This window comes from Borostomias antarcticus (assembly GCF_949987555.1).
Source record: "Borostomias antarcticus genome assembly, chromosome: 19".
NCBI lineage: Eukaryota > Metazoa > Chordata > Actinopteri > Stomiiformes > Stomiidae > Borostomias > Borostomias antarcticus.
In genome coordinates, this window is record NC_140252.1 from 21,093,451 (window position 1) to 21,114,301 (window position 20,851).

Consider the following 20,851-nt stretch of genomic DNA (forward strand, 5'->3'; position numbering starts at 1 on the left):
GGCTGTAACCTCAAGCCATCCTCATTCATCTCCTGTTTCTATTGGCTAAGCTCACACAAATCCTAGACGTCCTATTTGAGTTTTTGGTCATGTGGTCATTCAGCTGGTCATTCAACTACAGACGAAGCTGCTATGCCAGGTCTTGTGCAAGATTCAACAAACAATCCCCTTAACTACATGGACAGGTTCATTGTACTGATCACGGCACTGCTAGTCAATCCTTCAGTTATACACATCAGCGGAAAAACAAAGACACATTATTACAGACAGAATATCAATTTCAAAAAGAATGAGAAGGAATATTGTAAAACAACCTTTATTGTCAGTGTCTAGGACACATATCTTAGTTAACATGTTTCCTCAACTCATCAGAACTGAAATTCTAAAACAAACATGAACCTAAACATCAACAAAAACAACTCTATCAAGCTAACAAATGAGGTGTTTACTGGATAACAAGGAAAGATTTTTAAAGAATAAAAGAAGCTAAAATGTGATTTTCATTGAACTAACTGAAGTGAAGGGATGAAGTGAACAGGTCCCGGAGGAAACAGAAGCAGCATTAGTTAGTATTTACAGCACAAGGGAGCCGTTGCATTAATTACACTTTGGTATCAGACCCAGGAGAGAGATTATCTTCCATAAGAGCTAGAACATGTAGAACCTTAACATAAACATAACTAGAACATGTAGAACCTTAACATAAACATGAGCAACAGAACTAGAGCATGTCATGTTAATGTTAAAAGGTCTACCATAAGAACCAGAGCATGTAGAGCTAACACACATGAGCATCAGAACTAAAACATGTAGAACCTTAACATAAACATGAGCATCAGAATTAGAAAATGTCATGTTTATGTTAAGGTTCTACCATAAGAACCAGAGCATGTAGAACTAACACACATCAGCATCAGAACTAAAACATAAACATGAGCACCGTGTCCTAACTACACGGGACATGAGCGAGCGTCAGCGACAAAATGTGTTCCATTGCTTTGTTTTCTATTGTTATGTCCTAACTGGATGAGAGCGACGCAGTGCGACGTTTTAACTGCCCTTTTGACGCTCGCCCTGTTCCTATTTTCCTCCTGTCGCTCGCGTTGACAGGCGTTCGTTCTTTAACTGTCTTCAGTTGGGAATATAGACAAATGACGTAACAGAACAGGACATTTAACGGTTTCAGTTAGGACAGCAAGCATGAGATGTCTCGTTCTGTTGCTCGCGTCGCAAGCAGTTAGGACACGGTGTTAGAAGTAGAACATGTCAGGTTTATGTTAAGGTTCTACCATAAGAATTAGAACATGGAGAACTAACAAACATGAGCATAAGAACTAGAACATGTAAAACTTTAACAAACATGAATATAAGAACTAGAACATGTCGTGTTGATGTTAAAGTTCTATCATTAGAACTAGAACATGTAGAACGTTAACATAAACATGAGAACATTGATGCACATCTCAGCATGTGCTTCTATACTGCATGTGATCACACAGTCAAGTGGCACCAAAATAAATGACAACATAAGTTCATACAAGTCCAACTATTCAATTCCATTAAGTACTTTTACATTATACACATCCAACACTTCAAAAATGAATAAATCCTTCCATTGACTAAGATGGGCCAACACACGGTAACGTGTTGTGTGAAAAGACTTTGATTCTAGATCATAATCAGAGGATTAAGGAAGACACAAAACAAGCTCGCAATCAAAATCAAAGAACGCACCTGTATGTATAATAATGAGACAGCCATGTGCAAAATGTTGTTTTTACGGTCAAAAGTGATGAATATATCATGTATTATAAGTGAAGAGGACAGTGATGAAAACAATCACATCTGTTATTCAAATGAATTCATATCGATGCTCAAAACATGTGCAACAATCAAGTAATCAAGTATGCAGCTAGAGAAGATGTCATGGTGCGATGTAACATTTACATGTCGAATGGAGAAACAGAATGTCTCTTGTAGCTCACGCTGAATGCGTGAACAGTCAGACTGGGTTTGCAGCGGTGCAGCAGATCTCAACTGACTAGGATGAACTCAGCAGATCTCAACTGACTAGGATGAACTCAGCAGGTTGCTGAGAACTGGAAGGAAGAGAACAGTTTAATCTACATCTGTGCAAATATTACCAAGGGAAGACAACACTTTATATACACATTTGACACATCAATCATTGACATGCACAGTATAACAGGGAGATGTTGATACCATGTTATAATGCACCATGTGGTTCTGTGGATGCCTACCTTGGGGTTCAGACTCAGTGCCACGATGGTCCTTGCCACTCTCTGGGTCTTCACCTGAGGAGAAGAAGAAAAACAACATTTTGGAGGTTAGTTATATAGTGTGCATGCGTTTAAAGGTCAGTTATATAGTGTGCATGCGTTTGGAGATCAGTTATATAGTGTGCATGTGTTTGGAGGTCAGTTATATAGTGTGCATGCGTTTGGAGGTCAGTTATATAGTGTGCGTGCGTTTGGAGGTCAGTTATATAGTGTGCATGTGTTTGGAGGTCAGTTATATAGTGTGCATGCGTTTGGAGGTCAGTTATATAGTGTGCATGCGTTTGGAGGTCAGTTATATAGTGTGCATGCGTTTGGAGGTCAGTTATATAGTGTGCATGCGTGGGACAACAGGTTTAATACAGAGCGGACGCCGACTCACCTCCCTGTATCTTGAAACACAGTTTCTTCTTCTGGTAGGCAAAGTAGCCGGAGGCAGCCCCGAGGAGGGCCACTCCGATGGCACTGGCTATCCCTGCAATGGACCCTGCTTCTACACAGGAGAAGAAGAATCTCTTCATGAATCGTGTTGGTCAACACGGCTATAAGTCACACAACAAAAGTATGTTGTAATACTTTTGACAACTTGGGGAGATTTGGTGTAAGAGCGCGCTCAGGCCACAAGGTGGCAGCCAAATACCTTTGTATTACAGCATCAGTTTGTGCTGGAAAAGAGTTTTGGAAAGAGCCTAGCGAGGGCTGTGGCTGGGCTGGGCGTGTCTTTGTGAAACATGTCGGCTACAGATGCCTCCTGACAACCCAGAACAAACTCCACAGGAAAAAACCCCCACTAAGCCCAACGGAAAGCCTGGTCCACAATGGGCCCGTGACTCATCGACGCCAGCCTATCCCAAGGACAAAACACTACAAAGTATCCATGCAGAAAGAGCAGCCGAGTCAGCGAACGAAACGCTTGTATCGCATGAACAAAGCTTACTGTGCTCTGACACGCGCAAAACTGGCCTCTGGCACTGGGAACCATTTTGAGTAATGAGTCAGAGGGGAGAGCTCAGGGCGTCGCCCGCCTGCCTGGGGAAAGCCTGGATCCCTCAACGCCAACGCAGTGTCCTGCTGGTGTTAGACAGCCTCGACTGCACAGGCCAATGAGCTTCACTCACACAGGCATGAAACATTCTCAAGGTGCCGAACACAGGATCCACCCACACCGCCCAGGAACGTAAGCGTTATTCACAACTTCCACAGAGGATTAGAAATCAAAACACGTTGTGGAGGCAAGACCGTTCCAACAGGTTTTATTCAGGCCAGAAGAATCACAACCATCACACACAGAATCTCAAACACACCATCACACACACAATCACAAACACAACCATCACACACACAGAATCACAATCTCAAACACAACCATCACACACACAGAATCACAATCTCAAACACAACCATCACACACAGAATCACAAACACAACCATCACACACACAATCACAAACACAACCATCACACACACAGAATCACAATCTCAAACACAACCATCACACACACAATCACAAACACAACCATCACACACACAATCACAAACACAACCATCACACACAGAATCACTAACACAACCATCACACACACAATCACAAACACAACCATCACACAGAATCACAAACACAACCATCACACACAGAATCACAAACACAACCACACACACACAGAATCACAACCATCACACACAGAATCACAAACACAACCATCACACACAGAATCACAAACACAACCACACACACACAGAATCACAACCACAACCATCACACACACAGAATCTCAAACACAACCATCACACACACAGAATCACAAACACAACCATCACACACACAGAATCACAAACACAACCATCACACACAGAATCACAAACACAACCATCACACACAGAATCACAAACACAACCATCTATGGCTGATTTGACTTCTCACACAGTATTAAATGTTGCAGTGACAATTTTATTTGGTAAAATTGCTCAAGAAAGGTCATCTTGATCAAGCAACCCACCACCATAGACACAAATATACTGTCCATCACAACACAATACACTACAAGGGTCAATTAAGAGAAAATTATTGTATCTAGTTGGCCAGTTGTTAGGTTTCCCCGGATTCAAACTACAGCTGATTCCCCGAGGAGAGGACATGTGTGGAGACACTCAGCTCATGAATACTTCATGTGTGTTTTGAAGGGTTGTAATGTCAGGAATGTTGCGCTGACTAGAGGCAGAGCTGCTGCTACTCCAGCAGAGTGGAGAGTTTGAGGTGTCTGGCAGACTTGTTAGGACAGGCGGCTTCTCTGGGACAAAATGAAAGACCTTGCTTGGAAAATGCTCTGTCATTACCGCCGTGTCCACAAAACACCTCAGAATATTTCGGTTTGAAGGGTCTCTGATAAAATGCTGTTATGTTTCCTAGTTTGCTGTGTATTGGTGGTCAGTATTCTGCGCAACTACACTATAAAAGAGGGTATGTTGAGTTGAATGAAACAGTGGATGTAGCCTAGAGAGGAGGAAGACCCCCAGCAGAATGTTCTATGCTTCAGGTGGAAAAAACTGAAGCAATAAAAAGAAACAAAAAGAACAGAACATATTGGAACTATTTATCTCTTCAGTCCAGTCATAAAACCCTTCAGGGAACCATTTACACAACATGTCTTGAGTAATCATGTAAAAGACTGTAGGACATACATTGACCTTGGGAAGGAGAAAGTAGGGCGGGGTGTCAAAGGGAGAAAGTAAACTGAACACACCCAGTCCTTCAAGAACAAAAACATGTTGACCTTCATACCTAACCTGAGAAAAAATAATTTACACATCAACCAATCATTTGGCTTGTAACATCAGTTCAGTTCTGGAAGAGGTTCCATAACACCTGAGAGCTGAGATCCCAACAAAGCAACCATACAGAGCACAGACCCTCAGATGGGAGGACCAATCAGAAACAACTTCCTGCGAGCCGGTGTGGGCTCACTGGTAAACCTCCAGCAGCTCCATAGCTCTCTCTAACAGGGGCTGCACTACGCGCTTTAGGTTGGATATCCACATGTGGACTTCCTCTGGCATGTTAGCATCTAGGAGCTTCAGGAACGGCCCCCACAGAGGATCTAGATCTGCAAAGACACACAATCGCAGCTGAGTTTTAGGGTGAACCAGCCGAGTCCGTCACCAGTGTTCACATCCATAGGCAAACCAAAGGAGTTATTTCTGAATGATTCCCGCTAACCTACGTTATAGTTGTCTCTGTTGCTCTCTTCTTTTGAATTTGAAAAATACATTTCAGATTTGATCCCATTTTCACCCAATTTGGTAGCCAATCACACCCGACCGATTGTCCAGTTGTCCCCAGTCGCTGCTGTGGAGGGTCCGTCACACGACCCCGCGGTCGGAGAGAGAGAGAGAGAGAGAGAGAGAGAGAGACCGCTACCTGACTCCCTCAAGCCCATAACCATGACTCCCACACAAGACAGGGTCGCTGCAGAGCCGGGGACCCCCACACCCAAATTAAACTAACGACTCTCGGGAGAGGCGGCCCAATACGCCCCTCCCCTGTGGGATCTGGCGAGACCGGGGCGTGGACCCCAATCCCCGGTGGGCAGCTGAACCAGAACCCGATACTGAGACCGCTACGCCACCGTGGACCCCGCCTGCTGCGCTCTGCGCATCAAAAGAACAAGGAATAAAATCTGACTAATGACACTATGCTACTTCTCATAATAATACACATATGCAATAACTTAACATCAGATCTGAGCACACCTCATGTCCTCGACAGACATAGAAACATACATCAGCTCAATTTGACCAGTAGTTTTCTATCCATCTTCTATAGGTTTACTGACTACAGACGAGTGGTGCGTTTACAGATAAATATCACCATGATCACAGACCTGCAGCGTACGGAGAGGAACTAAGAACACAGATGTCAACACAACTAAACACAGACGTCAACACAACTAAACACAGACGTCAACACAACTAAACACAGACGTCAACACAACTAAACACAGACGTCAACACAAGTAAACACAGACGTCAACACAAGTAAACACAGACGTCAACACAAGTAAACACAGACGTCAACACAAGTAAACACAGACGTCAACACAACTAAACACGGACGTCAACACAACTAAACACAGACGTCAACACAACTAAACACAGACGTCAACACAAGTAAACACAGACGTCAACACAACTAAACACGGACGTCAACACAACTAAACACAGACGTCAACACAACTAAACACAGACGTCAACACAACTAAACACAGACGTCAACACAACTAAACACAGAGGTCAACACAACTAAACACAGACGTCAACACAACTAAACAGACGTCAACACAACTAAACACAGACGTCAACACAACTAAACACAGACGTCAACACAACTAAACAGACGTCAACACAACTTAACACCAACGTCAACACAACTAAACACAGATGTCAACACAACTAAACACAGACGTCAACACAACTAAACACAGACGTCAACACAACTAAACACCAACGTCAACACAACTAAACACAGACGTCAACACAACTAAACACCAACGTCAACACAACTAAACACAGACGTCAACACAACTAAACGCAGAGCAGACGGTTTCAGGAGAGCCAGATCTGCTCATCCACTGAGACAGGAAAGATGAACTCACGTCATGTCAAGAGAGGGTGAAAGGTCATTTCCACATAAGCAAGAGGCGAAAAACTAAGGAAGTGAGTTCCAGACGAGACACGCGTACTCTAGATAAGACAGGCGAGCAGAGGAAGGTCGATATGATGGGACATCCCCACGGCAACGTGTTTATTTACCTTGAGGTTGGTCTGCGGCTTCGCCCCCTGCAAAGACAGAGACGACACAGTGGGTCACTGACCAGGACTACCGAGCCACTACAGCAAAGACAATCTGCTACGGAGAGTTGGGGAATGTGTTGGAATAAAAGCGTACCCTGGTTGGGGTCGTGGGCAGGGTCGCTGGCGCGTCCTGGATTTAAAAACAAAACAAAACCAAATGAGTGATGTTCCCCCTTAAGACCAGCGTCTCTAGGAGCCTCATCTGAGTAGACTTCCTTCCATTGTACAGAGGTGACGTGTGACACTATTGTAGTGCTGTAGCCATGGTTACGGACACACCTGTGTTCCTGAGGACACGCTGTACATGTTACTTAGGACATACATACTGTATTGAGATATACAGAGATGCAGACTGTCAAGTCATTTCTACATTCTCTCTGAATATTTCAAAAACGTGGGTCCTTTTTTCCGGTGGACAGGATCTAACGGGGTGCATAGCTCTGGTTACTGTAATGACAGGTTACTGCAGATCTAGGCTCGGACCTGACCTACCTTCACACTTCTACATAACCAGAACTATCTCCACACTTCTACATAGCCAGACCTACCTTCACACTTCTACACATCCAGAACTACCTTCACACTTCTACAGTACCAGACCTACCTTCACACTTCTACATAACCAGACCCATCTCCACACTTCTACATAACCAGACCAGAACTATCTCCACACTTCTACATAGCCAAAACTATCTCCACACTTCTACATAGCCAGAACTATCTCAACACTTCTACATAGCCAGAACTATCTCAACACTTCTACATATCCAGACCTATCTCCACACTCTCAACGATCAAGCAAGCTCCTGGAAAATGTTTGTCTATTGGCCAAGAACATATACAGAGCAGTAAACATGGGCTAGATACTTCATAAGAGACACATGACTAACAGTAGAGTGCACAAATAGTTGCCTATGGCCATGGTCGGCCATTATGTGTTAGCTATCCCTGTAGTCTCTAATATGATATTTGAGTGAATCATATAATAAAGCACAGTGAGCGCTTATCAGAACAGGCTCATAGAGAATGCCTCAAGGCAGAGGTGGGGAAACGGACTCTCTCTGCAGAAGAGCACGCAGGATTGCATCTGACTACGAGGCATATGGCACTATTTAAACTGCTAATCATTTCCATTTTGTTTTGTAAAAAAACAAGTAATCAGTTCCATACTGACTCTGGGAGAAAGACATGATCCTGGACAAGACAGAATCACCGTTTTAGTCTCGAGAAGAAGAATTAGGTAACAATACACTTCTGGTTCCATTTCCAATTAGATCATTTACTACATATTAATAGATTAATATTTATTACATATTGATAGATTAATTTATATACTGAACAGTAATTAAACTGCAATTAATCTAATTAGAGGTAATATTCAGGGTCCAAGTCAATAAAATCCCAAACTTAACATCCTTTTGTGAAGCACGTAAAATCATTACAGGTGCAAAATGAACATTTCTTGAGCCCCTTTTTTGGTCGCCAAAATGCGAAAGGAAGCCTTGGATCAAATGTTTCAATCCATCAAAGGAAAAATGTCCTACTGTACCTCCTGACTTTCCTCCATCTGGCTTGTAGTCCCCATCAGCCCCTCCGGCGATGTCCAGCAGGTCCCCGTCCCCGAAGGAGCCCCCACCCCCACCTGCACACAGGACAGGGTCAGGGCAGCCATGTTGAAGGGTGTGATCGGTCAGTAACATGGTTGAAGGGTGATCGGTCAGTAACATGGTTGAAGGGTGTGATCGGTCAGTAACATGGTTGAAGGGTGATCAGTCAGTAACATGGTTGAAGGGTGTGATCGGTCAGTAACATGGTTGGAGGGTGTGATCGGTCAGTAACATGGTTGAAGGGTGATCGGTCAGTAACATGGTTGAAGGGTGATCGGTCAGTAACATGGTTGAAGGGTGATCGGTCAGTAACATGGTTGAAGGGTGTGATCGGTCAGTAACATGGTTGAAGGGTGATCGGTCAGTAACATGGTTGAAGGGTGATCGGTCAGTAACATGGTTGAAGGGTGATCGGTCAGTAACATGGTTGAAGGGTGATCAGTCAGTAACATGGTTGAAGGGTGATCGGTCAGTAACATGGTTGAAGGGTGATCGGTCAGTAACATGGTTGAAGGGTGATCGGTCAGTAACATGGTTGGAGGGTGATCAGTCAGTAACATGGTTGGAGGGTGATCAGTCAGTAACATGGTTGAAGGGTGATCGGTCAGTAACATGGTTGAAGGGTGATCGGTCAGTAACATGGTTGAAGGGTGATCAGTCAGTAACATGGTTGAAGGGTGATCGGTCAGTAACATGGTTGAAGGGTGATCGGTCAGTAACATGGTTGAAGGGTGATCAGTCAGTAACATGGTTGAAGGGTGATCGGTCAGTAACATGGTTGAAGGGTGATCGGTCAGTAACATGGTGGAAGGGTGATCGGTCAGTAACATGGTTGAAGGGTGTGATGGGTCAGTAACATGGTTGAAGGGTGATCGGTCAGTAACATGGTGGAAGGGTGATCGGTCAGTAACATGGTTGAAGGGTGATCAGTCAGTAACATGGTTGAAGGGTGTGATCGGTCAGTAACATGGTTGAAGGGTGTGATCGGTCAGTAACATGGTTGAAGGGTGATCGGTCAGTAACATGGTTGAAGGGTGATCAGTCAGTAACATGGTTGAAGGGTGATCAGTCAGTAACATGGTTGAAGGGTGTGATCAGTCAGTAACATGGTTGAAGGGTGATCGGTCAGTAACATGGTTGAAGGGTGTGATCGGTCAGTAACATGGTTGAAGGGTGATCGGTCAGTAACATGGTTGAAGGGTGATCGGTCAGTAACATGGTTGAAGGGTGATCGGTCAGTAACATGGTTGAAGGGTGATCGGTCAGTAACATGGTTGAAGGGTGATCGGTCAGTAACATGGTTGAAGGGTGATCGGTCAGTAACATGGTTGAAGGGTGATCGGTCAGTAACATGGTTGAAGGGTGATCAGTCAGTAACATGGTTGAAGGGTGATCGGTCAGTAACATGGTTGAAGGGTGATCGGTCAGTAACATGGTTGAAGGGTGATCGGTCAGTAACATGGTTGAAGGGTGATCGGTCAGTAACATGGTTGAAGGGTGATCGGTCAGTAACATGGTTGAAGGGTGATCGGTCAGTAACATGGTTGAAGGGTGATCGGTCAGTAACATGGTTGAGGGGTGTGATCGGTCAGTAATGTGGATCTCTGTTTCACTGTGAGCGTTGAGACGTACCAGTGCCTCCGTTGTTGGGCGGGACGGCTGGTTTCGCAGGCTCAGGATCTATGGATGATAAACATTCACCTCAGTAACCTCCTCGCTTGCTATTGGCCCAGGAGAGAACGGCTCTAGTCACTTACACCTTGTACGGCCCACAGTTACAAAATGACATGTGGGCCTTTCCCTTTAGAATCCTCAGGTATATATACACCCGTTAGAATCCTCAGGTATAATATACCCTTTAGAATCCTCAGGTATATATACCCTTTAGAATCCTCAGGTATATACACCCTTTAGAATCCTCGGGTATATATACCCTTTAGAATCCTCAGGTATATATACCCTTTAGAATCCTCAGGTATATATACACCCTTTAGAATCCTCAGGTATATATACCCTTTAGAATCCTCAGGTATAATATACCCTTTAGAATCCTCAGGTATATATAACTGTAAGAATCTTCAGGTATATATACACCCTTTAGAATCCTCAGGTATATATACCCTTTAGAATCCTCAGGTATATATACCCTTTAGAATCCTCAGGTATATATAACTGTAAGAATCTTCAGGTATATATACACCCTTTAGAATCCTCAGGTATATATACCCTTTAGAATCCTCAGGTATATATACCCTTTAGAATCCTCAGGTAAATATACCCTTTAGAATCCTCAGGTATATATATACCCTTTAGAATCCTCAGGTAAATATACCCTTTAGAACCCTCAGGTATATATACCCTTTAGAATCCTCAGGTATATATACCCTTTAGAATCCTCAGGTATATATAACCGTTAGAATCCTCAGGTATATACCCTTTAGAATCCTCAGGTATATACCCTTTAGAATCCTCAGGTATATACCCTTTAGAATCCTCAGGTATATATACCCTTTAGAATCCTCAGGTATATATACCCTTTAGAATCCTCAGGTATATATAACTGTAAGAATCTTCAGGTATATATACACCCTTTAGAATCCTCAGGTATATATACCCTTTAGAATCCTCAGGTATATATACCCTTTAGAATCCTCAGGTATATATATACCCTTTAGAATCCTCAGGTAAATATACCCTTTAGAATCCTCAGGTATATACCCTTTAGAATCCTCAGGTATATACCCTTTAGAATCCTCAGGTATATATACCCTTTAGAATCCTCAGGTATATACCCTTTAGAATCCTCAGGTATATACCCTTTAGAATCCTCAGGTATATATACCCTTTAGAATCCTCAGGTATATACCCTTTAGAACCCTCAGGTATATATACCCTTTAGAATCCTCAGGTATATATACCCTTTAGAATCCTCAGGTATATACCCTTTAGAACCCTCAGGTATATATACCCTTTAGAATCCTCAGGTATATATACCCTTTAGAACCCTCAGGTATATATACCCTTTAGAATCCTCAGGTATATATACCCTTTAGAATCCTCAGGTATATACCCTTTAGAACCCTCAGGTATATATACCCTTTAGAATCCTCAGGTATATATACCCTTTAGAACCCTCAGGTATATATACCCTTTAGAATCCTCAGGTATATATACCCTTTAGAATCCTCAGGTATATACCCTTTAGAATCCTCAGGTATATACCCTTTAGAATCCTCAGGTATATATACCCTTTAGAATCCTCAGGTATATACCCTTTAGAATCCTCAGGTATATACCCTTTAGAATCCTCAGGTATATATATACCCGTTAGAATCCTCAGGTATATATACCCGTTAGAATCCTCAGGTATATATACCCTTTAGAACCCTCAGGTATATATACCCTTTAGAATCCTCAGGTATATACCCTTTAGAATCCTCAGGTATATACCCTTTAGAATCCTCAGGTATATATACCCTTTAGAATCCTCAGGTATATACCCTTTAGAATCCTCAGGTATATAATATACCCTTTAGAATCCTCAGGTATATATACCCTTTAGAATCCTCAGGTATATATACCCTTTAGAACCCTCAGGTATATATACCCTTTAGAATCCTCAAGTATATACCCTTTAGAATCCTCAGGTACATATACCCTTTAGAATCCTCAGGTATATATACCCTTTAGAATCCTCAGGTATAATATACCCTTTAGAATCCTCAGGTACATATACCCTTTAGAATCCTCAGGTATATATACCCTTTAGAATCCTCAGGTATATATACCCTTTAGAATCCTCAGGTATATATACCCTTTAGAATCCTCAGGTATATATTCCCTTTAGAATCCTCAGGTATATATACCCTTTAGAACCCTCAGGTATATAAACCCTTTAGAATCCTCAGGTATATATACCCTTTAGAATCCTCAGGTATATATACCCTTTAAAATCCTCAGGTATATATATACCCTTTAAAATCCTCAAGTATATATTTATACCCTTTAGAATCCTCAGGTATATATACCCTTTAGAACCCTCAGGTATATATACCCTTTAGAATCCTCAAGTATATACCCTTTAGAATCCTCAGGTACATATACCCTTTAGAATCCTCAGGTATATATACCCTTTAGAATCCTCAGGTATATATACCCTTTAGAATCCTCAGGTATATATATATATACCCTTTAGAATCCTCAGGTATATATACCCTTTAGAATCCTCAGGTATATATACCCTTTAAAATCCTCAGGTATATATATACCCTTTAAAATCCTCAAGTATATATTTATACCCTTTAGAATCCTCAGGTATCCCACAGTTGCAAAATTACATACTATGGGCCTAAAGCCTAATTTATGCTTCTTGAAATGTATTGCTTGACACGTTGCTTGACAACAACAAAAAAGTTGCCAACAACAAAAAAGTTGCTCAAGACATCATAACTGTGGAGCGGCGAAGCAAAACTGGGCTCAAGAGTCACAGGAAGGAAGAGAGGAGGACTGGGCTTTACCAAGCATTCCAGAGGAAACACTGAACCCTGAAGAAAACCCAGAACAACCATGAAGGACTACATCTCCCACAGCCCCAACACCACCTGTAGGACTACATCCCCCACAGCCCCAACACCACCTGTAGGACTACATCCCCCACAGCCTCAACACCACCTGAAGGACTACATCTCCCACAGCCCCAACACCACCTGTCACAGACACAGACTTTACCTGGACCGAGAGCATCGAACAGGTCCAGTCCATCATCTAGGAAGGAATGTTGCAGAAGAGACAAGTGATGTAATACGCATACAAGGGCCTGGCACTCAAACATTACACAACCATAACAGTGAGTTCAACTCACAAACAAAACCAGGACAAAGTGTGACTCCCTCTTCTCTGCACTCGCTTTGTTTTGTGTTGCACCCGTCATGAAGACATTCTGTACTCAGGTGTGAATATAACCAAGTCCACTCACCTCCACCTGCTGCTGGTTTCTTGGGAGCTACTGGATCTACAGGTGAGGGAGGAGAGACAGGTGAGGGTCAGGAAATAAAGAACATCTGATATTAAGACAAGACACTACAGGACCAGACTGGACATTTAACAGTGAAATAACTCTAAAGTAAATATGCGTGTGCCTTTGTCAAAGCCATCGAGAATACAGAAATTACCTGAGAGCACAAGTTCAACTCACAAACCAGGACAATGTGTGACTCTCTCTTTTATGCACTTGCTTTGTTTTGTGCTGCACCCGTCATGAAGACATTCTGTACTCAGGTGTGGAATATACAGTGCATCCAGGAAGTATTCATATCCCTTCACTTTTTCCACATTTTGTTATGTTACAGCCTTATTCCAAAATGGATTCAATTCTTTTTTTCCCCTCAAAATTCAATAATGACAAGGGTGGAAAAAGTTATTTTTGTGTGCAAATGTATTAAAAATAAAACATATATCACACGTGCCTATGTATTCCCACCCTTTACTCAATACTTTGTTGAAGCACCTTTGGCAGCAATTTCAGCCTCATGTCTTCTTGAGTATGATGCTACAAGCTTAGCACACCTATTTTGGGCAGTTTCAACCAATCTTGTCTGCAGATTCTCTCAACTCCATCAGGTTCGATGGGGAGCGTTGGTGCACGGCCATTTTCAGATCAGAGATGTTCAATGGGGTTCAAGTCTGGGCTCTGGCTGGGCCACTCAAGGTCATTCACAGACTTGTCCTGAAGCCACTACTTTATCTTGGCTGTGTGCTTAGGGTCATCATGTTGGAGGGTGGACCTTCAACTCACTCTGAGGTCCAGAGAAGGTTTTCATCAAAGTTTTCTCTGTACATGGCTGCATTAATCTCTCCCTCAATCCTGACTAGTCTCCCAGTTCCTGCCTTTACTGAGGAGAGGCTTCTCTCTGGCCACTCTACCATAAAGGCCTGATTGGTGGAGTGCTGCAGAGATGGTTCTCCTTCTGGAAGGTTCTCCCATCTCCACAGAGGAGCGCTGGAGCTCTGTCAGTGACGATCGGGTTCTTGGTCACCTCCCTGACCCATGCCCTTCTGCCCCGATTGTTAAGTTTGGCCGGGCGGCCATCTCTAGGAAGAGTCCTGGTGGTTCCAAACTTCCTTCATTTACGAATGAAGGAGACCTCTGTGCTCATTGGGACCTTCAATGCTACAGATTTTTTTGTACTCTTCCCCAGATCTGTGCCTCCATACAGTCCTGTCTTGGAGGTCTACAGACAATCCCTTTGACTTCATGGCTTAGTTTGTGCTCTGACATGCACGGTGGGGTATGAATAGTTTCGGGATGCACTGTAACTCTAAGTGCTCACTCACCTCCACCTGCTGCTGGTTTCTTGGGATCTACCGGATCTACAGGTGAGGGAGGAGAGACAGGTGTGGGTCAGGAAATAAAGAACATCTGATATTAAGACAAGACACTACAGGACCAGACTCGACATTTAACAGTGAAATAATTCTAAAGTAAATATGCGTGTGCCTTTGGCAATGCCATCGAGAATACTGAAATTACCTGAGAGCACAAGTTCAACTCGCAAACAAGACCAGGACAAAGTGTGACTCCCTCTTCTCTGCACTCGTTTTCTTTTGTGTTGCACCCGTCATGAAGACATTCTGTACTCAGGTGTGAATATAACCAAGTCCACTCACCTTCACCTGCTGCTGGTTTCTTGGGATCTACTGGAACTACAGGTGAGGGAGGAGAGACAGGTGTGGGTCAGGAAATAAAGAACATCTGATATTAAGACAAGACACTACAGGACCAGACTGGACATTTAACAGTGAAATAACTCTAGTAAATGTGCGTGTGCCTTTGGCATTGAGAATACTGAAATTACCAGAGAGCATAAAGACACAGCTAACAAATCATTGAAACTACAACATTTTACTTAAGCAATTCTAAGTGGCTTTGGACAAAAACATGCTGTTAAACGACTAAAACGTCAAATGTACATTAATGTAAATTCAAACGTCAAATGCAAATATTCACTCATTCACTGCTTTACCTGGTCCAAGAGCATCGAAAAGGTCAAAATCAAAGTCACCTGGAGAAAAAAATAAACCATGACATGTAGGCTACTGAACGTGTGCTTATTCGACAACACAACCTCTCATTGTATAAGTGAGTAAGCAACAGGAAGTCTCAAGGAAGCAATGACACAGTAACAACACAACAGGAGCCATTTTGTTGGGAGACTCTGCGATAGCCTCATGACTTCTATAGTAATGTGCTTCGACCAACAAGCAGCCTCTTGAATCAGGAGAACATTCTGGGCAGTCCCAAAGCATTCCCAGTAAGGCCTCGTACCCTTGCCTGTATCCTTGGGCTGAGGTTTAGCCGGGGCGACGGTCGGATCTGAGAAAGCAAAGAGGGGTGGTTGTTTATTGTCGTGAACAATAAAATGGATTGTATGTTCACTTGACTGAAAACCCAATAACAGTGTGATAGTATAAAGACTTTCCCACTTATCCATGATGACTGAAGATTTGAAGATCAATAATAGCCACAATATGCAAGTGTAACAGTTGTACTCTCGTCTGTGTTGTGTCCAACAGTTCGACCCATGTTAAGGGCTTGCCCAAGGTGGGAATCGAACCCACGTTCAATAAGCCCACACACTTGTGAGGCGGACACGCTCACGACAGCTGGTTCTTGAGCACCAATAGGGACGGCCCTCTTGGAGGGACTGTCAGCGTTCCTTTGAGGAGTGAGTTCACCAGCTATCGCTACCACTTCCTCGGACTCACTCCATGAGGGTTTGTGAGGACTCACTCCATGAGGGTTTGTGAGGACTCACTCCATGAGGGTTTGTGAGGACTCACGATGCACTCGGTTACACACGGAGTCGGCCTTCTACAGACATCCTGCTCCAAACCAAGAGAGACACACTGAGCTAAGGCAGAGGTTTGCTATTGTGAATGAAATTCAAGTCTCACCAAAGTGTTTTGTTTTCCTACTTGACTGTTGTTCTAACTTTGTAGTTCGTTCCTCTAGAATCAGTCTGTTAAAACTACAAATTGTTCCTGTGTGACATCACTTCCCTGTCCTCTTCATCCTGAAACTGTGTCACTTCCTTTTTCACGTTAGAAACTATCGCTTTCGTTCCCCAGTCACTCACTCTTGCCTGGATTCACTTCCTGTGCTCGAGTCCGACTTGCAAATCGTAACATAGAATAAACTTATTGTCTTTGTTTGAAACCAGCTTGACCGACCACTCAGCGTGTTCTTTGAAATCTAAACTAAACCAAGTAAGATTTTTAATTCACAATGCAGTGTGGCCGGTACGTAGCCCAGTGGCTGGAGCATCTATCTATGTCTGCTCTGGTTCAAGACTGGGCTAGGTCACTGGGCTAGGTCACTGGGCTAGGTCACTGGGCTAGGTCACTGGGCTAGGTCACTGGGCTAGGCCACTGGGCTAGGTCACTGGGCTAGGTCACTGGGCTAGGTCACTGGGCTAGGTCACTGGGCTAGGCCACTGGGCTAGGTCACTGGCCAATCATTGCAAGTGCCCTTGTTGAGCTAAGAACTTAACCCCAACACTAGCCCAAAACATTGTTAAGTCACTTTGGATAACAGTGTCTGCTAAAACGACCAAGTTGTAGATGCATGACCTCACTCACCATCATCACCACCAAGGGCGTCGGACAAGTCCAAATCTAAGGGAGAAAAAACACCATCACTCATCCACAATGTAAAAAAACACCATCACTCATCCACAATGTAAAAAAACACCTACTGTTGTTTTGTGCAAAACGAAAAGGGGTTGAATCACATTATGATCATGAATAGTGTGTGTGTGTGTGTGTGTGTGTGTGTGTGTGTGTGTGTGTGTGTGTGTGTGTGTGTAGGGGGGTGCAGAACATGATTAACTCCCTGCTGTGGACACTGAAGATGATGGTTTGGAAGCCATCTCTAAGCTCCACTCACATCTTCACTACTGGAGAACACAGACACGCCCATCAAGCGCTGAGCTCAGTCTGTCTCTGTCTGTCTTTCCCCTCCAGCTGAGAGCTCAGTCTGTCCCCTCCAGCTGAGAGAGCTCAGTCTGTCCCCTCCAGCTGAGAGAGCTCAGTCTGTCCCCTCCAGCTGAGAGAGCTCAGTCTGTCCTCTCCAGCTGAGAGCAGGGGGTAGTTCAGTCTGTCCCCTCCAGCTGAGAGAGTTCAGTCTGTCCCCTCCCGCTGAGAGAGTTCAGTCTGTCCCCTCCCGCTGAGAGCAGGGGGTAGTTCAGTCTGTCCCCTCCAGCTGAGAGCAGGGGGTAGTTCAGTCTGTCCCCTCCCGCTGAGAGAGCTCAGTCTGTCCCCTCCAGCTGAGAGTGTTCAGTCTGTCCCCTCCCGCTGAGAGAGCTCAGTCTGTCCCCTCCCGCTGAGAGAGTTCAGTCTGTCCCCTCCCGCTGAGAGCAGGGGGTAGTTCAGTCTGTCCCCTCCCGCTGAGAGAGCTCAGTCTGTCCCCTCCAGCTGAGAGAGCTCAGTCTGTCCCCTCCAGCTGAGAGCAGGGGGTAGTTAAGTCTGTCCCCTCCAGCTGAGAGCAGTGGGTAGTTCTGGTTTGTCCCCTCCAGCTGAGAGCGGTGGGTAGTTCGGGTATGAGGGGGTGTGCGTGAGGCATCTGTGTTTGTTTATAATGCACCATGCCAACTGCTACTACTGGAGTTGGGGATGAATGAGTCACTATTGTGAAAGAAGAACACTAGTCTCTCTGAACAAACTAGCCAGAACAATCCTCCCTCTCTGACTAATGGAATCCCAGAGCAGTGGAACCCCAGAGCAGTGGAACCCCAGAGCAGTGGAACCCCAGAGCAGTGGAACCCCACAGTGAGTCCAGAACTTCTGACGAGGAACCAAGCCTAAAGCCAGGCTTAGAAGTCTATTAGCTGGGAATGATGATATTGAGGTCCGTATCTCTGGAAATGATAGAGGCCGTGAGAAGTTGCACGTCCAGAAGCCGCCATCATCTGGTTGTTTGTGGTCGAGTCACTGGTGTTCCCCCTGAATAAGTATTACATCTTGGTCATGAATCGGCCAGTAAAAGGTTCATTTGAACTATTTTAAAGTGGATAAGGTGCTTGGGATCACATTTGTCTTGCAAACTAGTTCACATGGATAGGCCTGATATTCAAGGTGGTTGGAGTGTGTGTTTTGAATCCAGACGTTGCCCTCCTCACTGAGGCTGCGCAGACTACCATCTGGTTGTGGGTAGCGTGCCTGTGGTCTGATGCCCAATCACGGAGCAGGAGCCAGCAGACCAGTCAGGAGGGAAACATATTTATAGAGTCTTACGTCTGCTTGTGAAAGTCGTGACGGCTATAGGCCCAGTACACCCTGAAGTTTGAGAAATATGTTTAAAGCCATTTGCATGGATTCGTCTAGTCACTTGGTGATGCATTACAGTAGAGCCTGGTGATTTAAATATAAATATGTGCAGATTGGTCCAAACCGTGTGATAGTATTCTAGTCTTATTATCTTCCAGAGATAAACACGGGTGGACCTGCCCTTCCCTCGTGGTTTCTGTAACATATGGACTCTCCCTCGACTCAGCCAACTCCACCACGTATTCCCACTACCAGGGAAAACTCAACTCAAACTATTTTAATTTATTTATTACGGTGTAAACTAAACGCGTTCGCATGGAAACACTTGGGACCAAGTACGGTAGCCTATGGCCTAAATATTTGTTCAAACTGGCCTACATGGAGACATGAGACCGACGTGGTGTGAAACATCAGGACAACTAGTCAAAAGTTGATTATGTTCATCAATAACATCAAATGAGGAAACTCAATAGAAAATCCTACCAAACTCTGCAGTCGCTCCGATCACCAGCCCCAGCAGCAGGACGATCCGCAAACAAGTCATGTCGACTCAACTTTACTATCCTCCTACTGATCTTGAGTCAGCCGATACTTGTCGTGAAACGTCGATGCCCTTCTAATTAGATTTAAATCCGTGCTGGTATTTCGTGGTTTATAGAAGTCTAATAACTTTAATACCTTGGCTGCTACAATCTGCTCGCTGTCCTCCCCCAGCTGTGCGCAAATGTGAGGCGGGTTTCAAATTACAACTTTCAGTCAATTTGTCGCCCTTCCCTTCAGACAGGAGTGGCGTGGGTGTGGATCAGCAGACGGACAGACGGACAGAGCGGTGTGGGTGTGGATCAGCAGACGGACAGACGGACAGAGCGGTGTGGGTGTGGATCAGCAGACGGACAGAGTGGTGTGGGTGTGGGTGTGGTAGCCGTATGTAAAAACGACTCTGGCTGTCTGATGAGGCTGGGGTGAAGATGGACGGCCCGCAATCAGGGCTTGCCTGCAGTACTTAATTGCTACACTTTGAGGTCATAACCATACGCGCTTTGATTGGCTGGGAACTCCATCCAAAGTGTTTTATCAAGACAATCACAGATGGAAAAGCTTCCAAAATATAGTCATGTAAATAAGAGGACTCTCATAGGTTCGCCTACATTAGTAGAAGAGTATGCCTATAGTCTATACTGGGGCAGAGGTAAACGCTGTATATGGGAGGCGTGTGCCACCTAGCGAAATAGGCTCAGTGATTCTGGAAAATCTGGAATGTGCCTTTAGTGTGTAGCTATAGTCCCTATGTGCCCAAATGCGCGCATATCCGTAATAGACTTATTCCGTATGTCCTTATCACTATAATCGTCAGCTGGTATGCTTCTATTACAGCAGCAGATAAACTACTCTTCCTGTGGTCTACACAAAACACAGCCCTACCTAATAGAACAGCTCAAGGACAGAACAGGGATTTAAATATAACATTAGAATAACAAAAATCAGTAGCACATTCCGAAAGCAAATTCCTAATATGTTGAAAAACTACAATGGCAATAAACGGATTCTGATACACTTGTCAGATAAGCGAGGCGTTGTTTTTAAATCTTATTTTATTTGTTCCAGATCTTCCAGTAGGCTAGGCCTAATTTAGATGGAAGGGAGTTCCATGTAGCCATGGCTTTACAGGCTATAATAGGCTTATAGTTAAGTGCAAATAGTTTTGAGTTAGTTTTGAGTTTGGGGACTGAAGAGCCCCTGTATGCCTGGCCGTGCTGTCAGTAGCCCAACACACTG

General features: G+C 44.1%; 1 protein-coding gene across 1 annotated transcript; it reads right to left on the reverse strand.

Annotated features, from left to right (window-relative positions):
- Positions 1–1,623: 1,623 nt before the first annotated feature.
- cd99 (CD99 molecule) lies at positions 1,624–19,619 on the reverse strand (the record flags this gene model as incomplete). Its single annotated transcript, XM_084454089.1, has 7 exons — positions 1,624–2,099; positions 2,262–2,315; positions 2,680–2,790; positions 7,104–7,130; positions 7,240–7,275; positions 8,695–8,787; positions 19,559–19,619. The coding sequence occupies 7 exons, from the start codon at positions 19,617–19,619 to the stop codon at positions 2,071–2,073; spliced, it is 411 nt and encodes a 136-aa protein (XP_084310215.1). The 3' UTR covers positions 1,624–2,070.
- Positions 19,620–20,851: the final 1,232 nt, after the last annotated feature.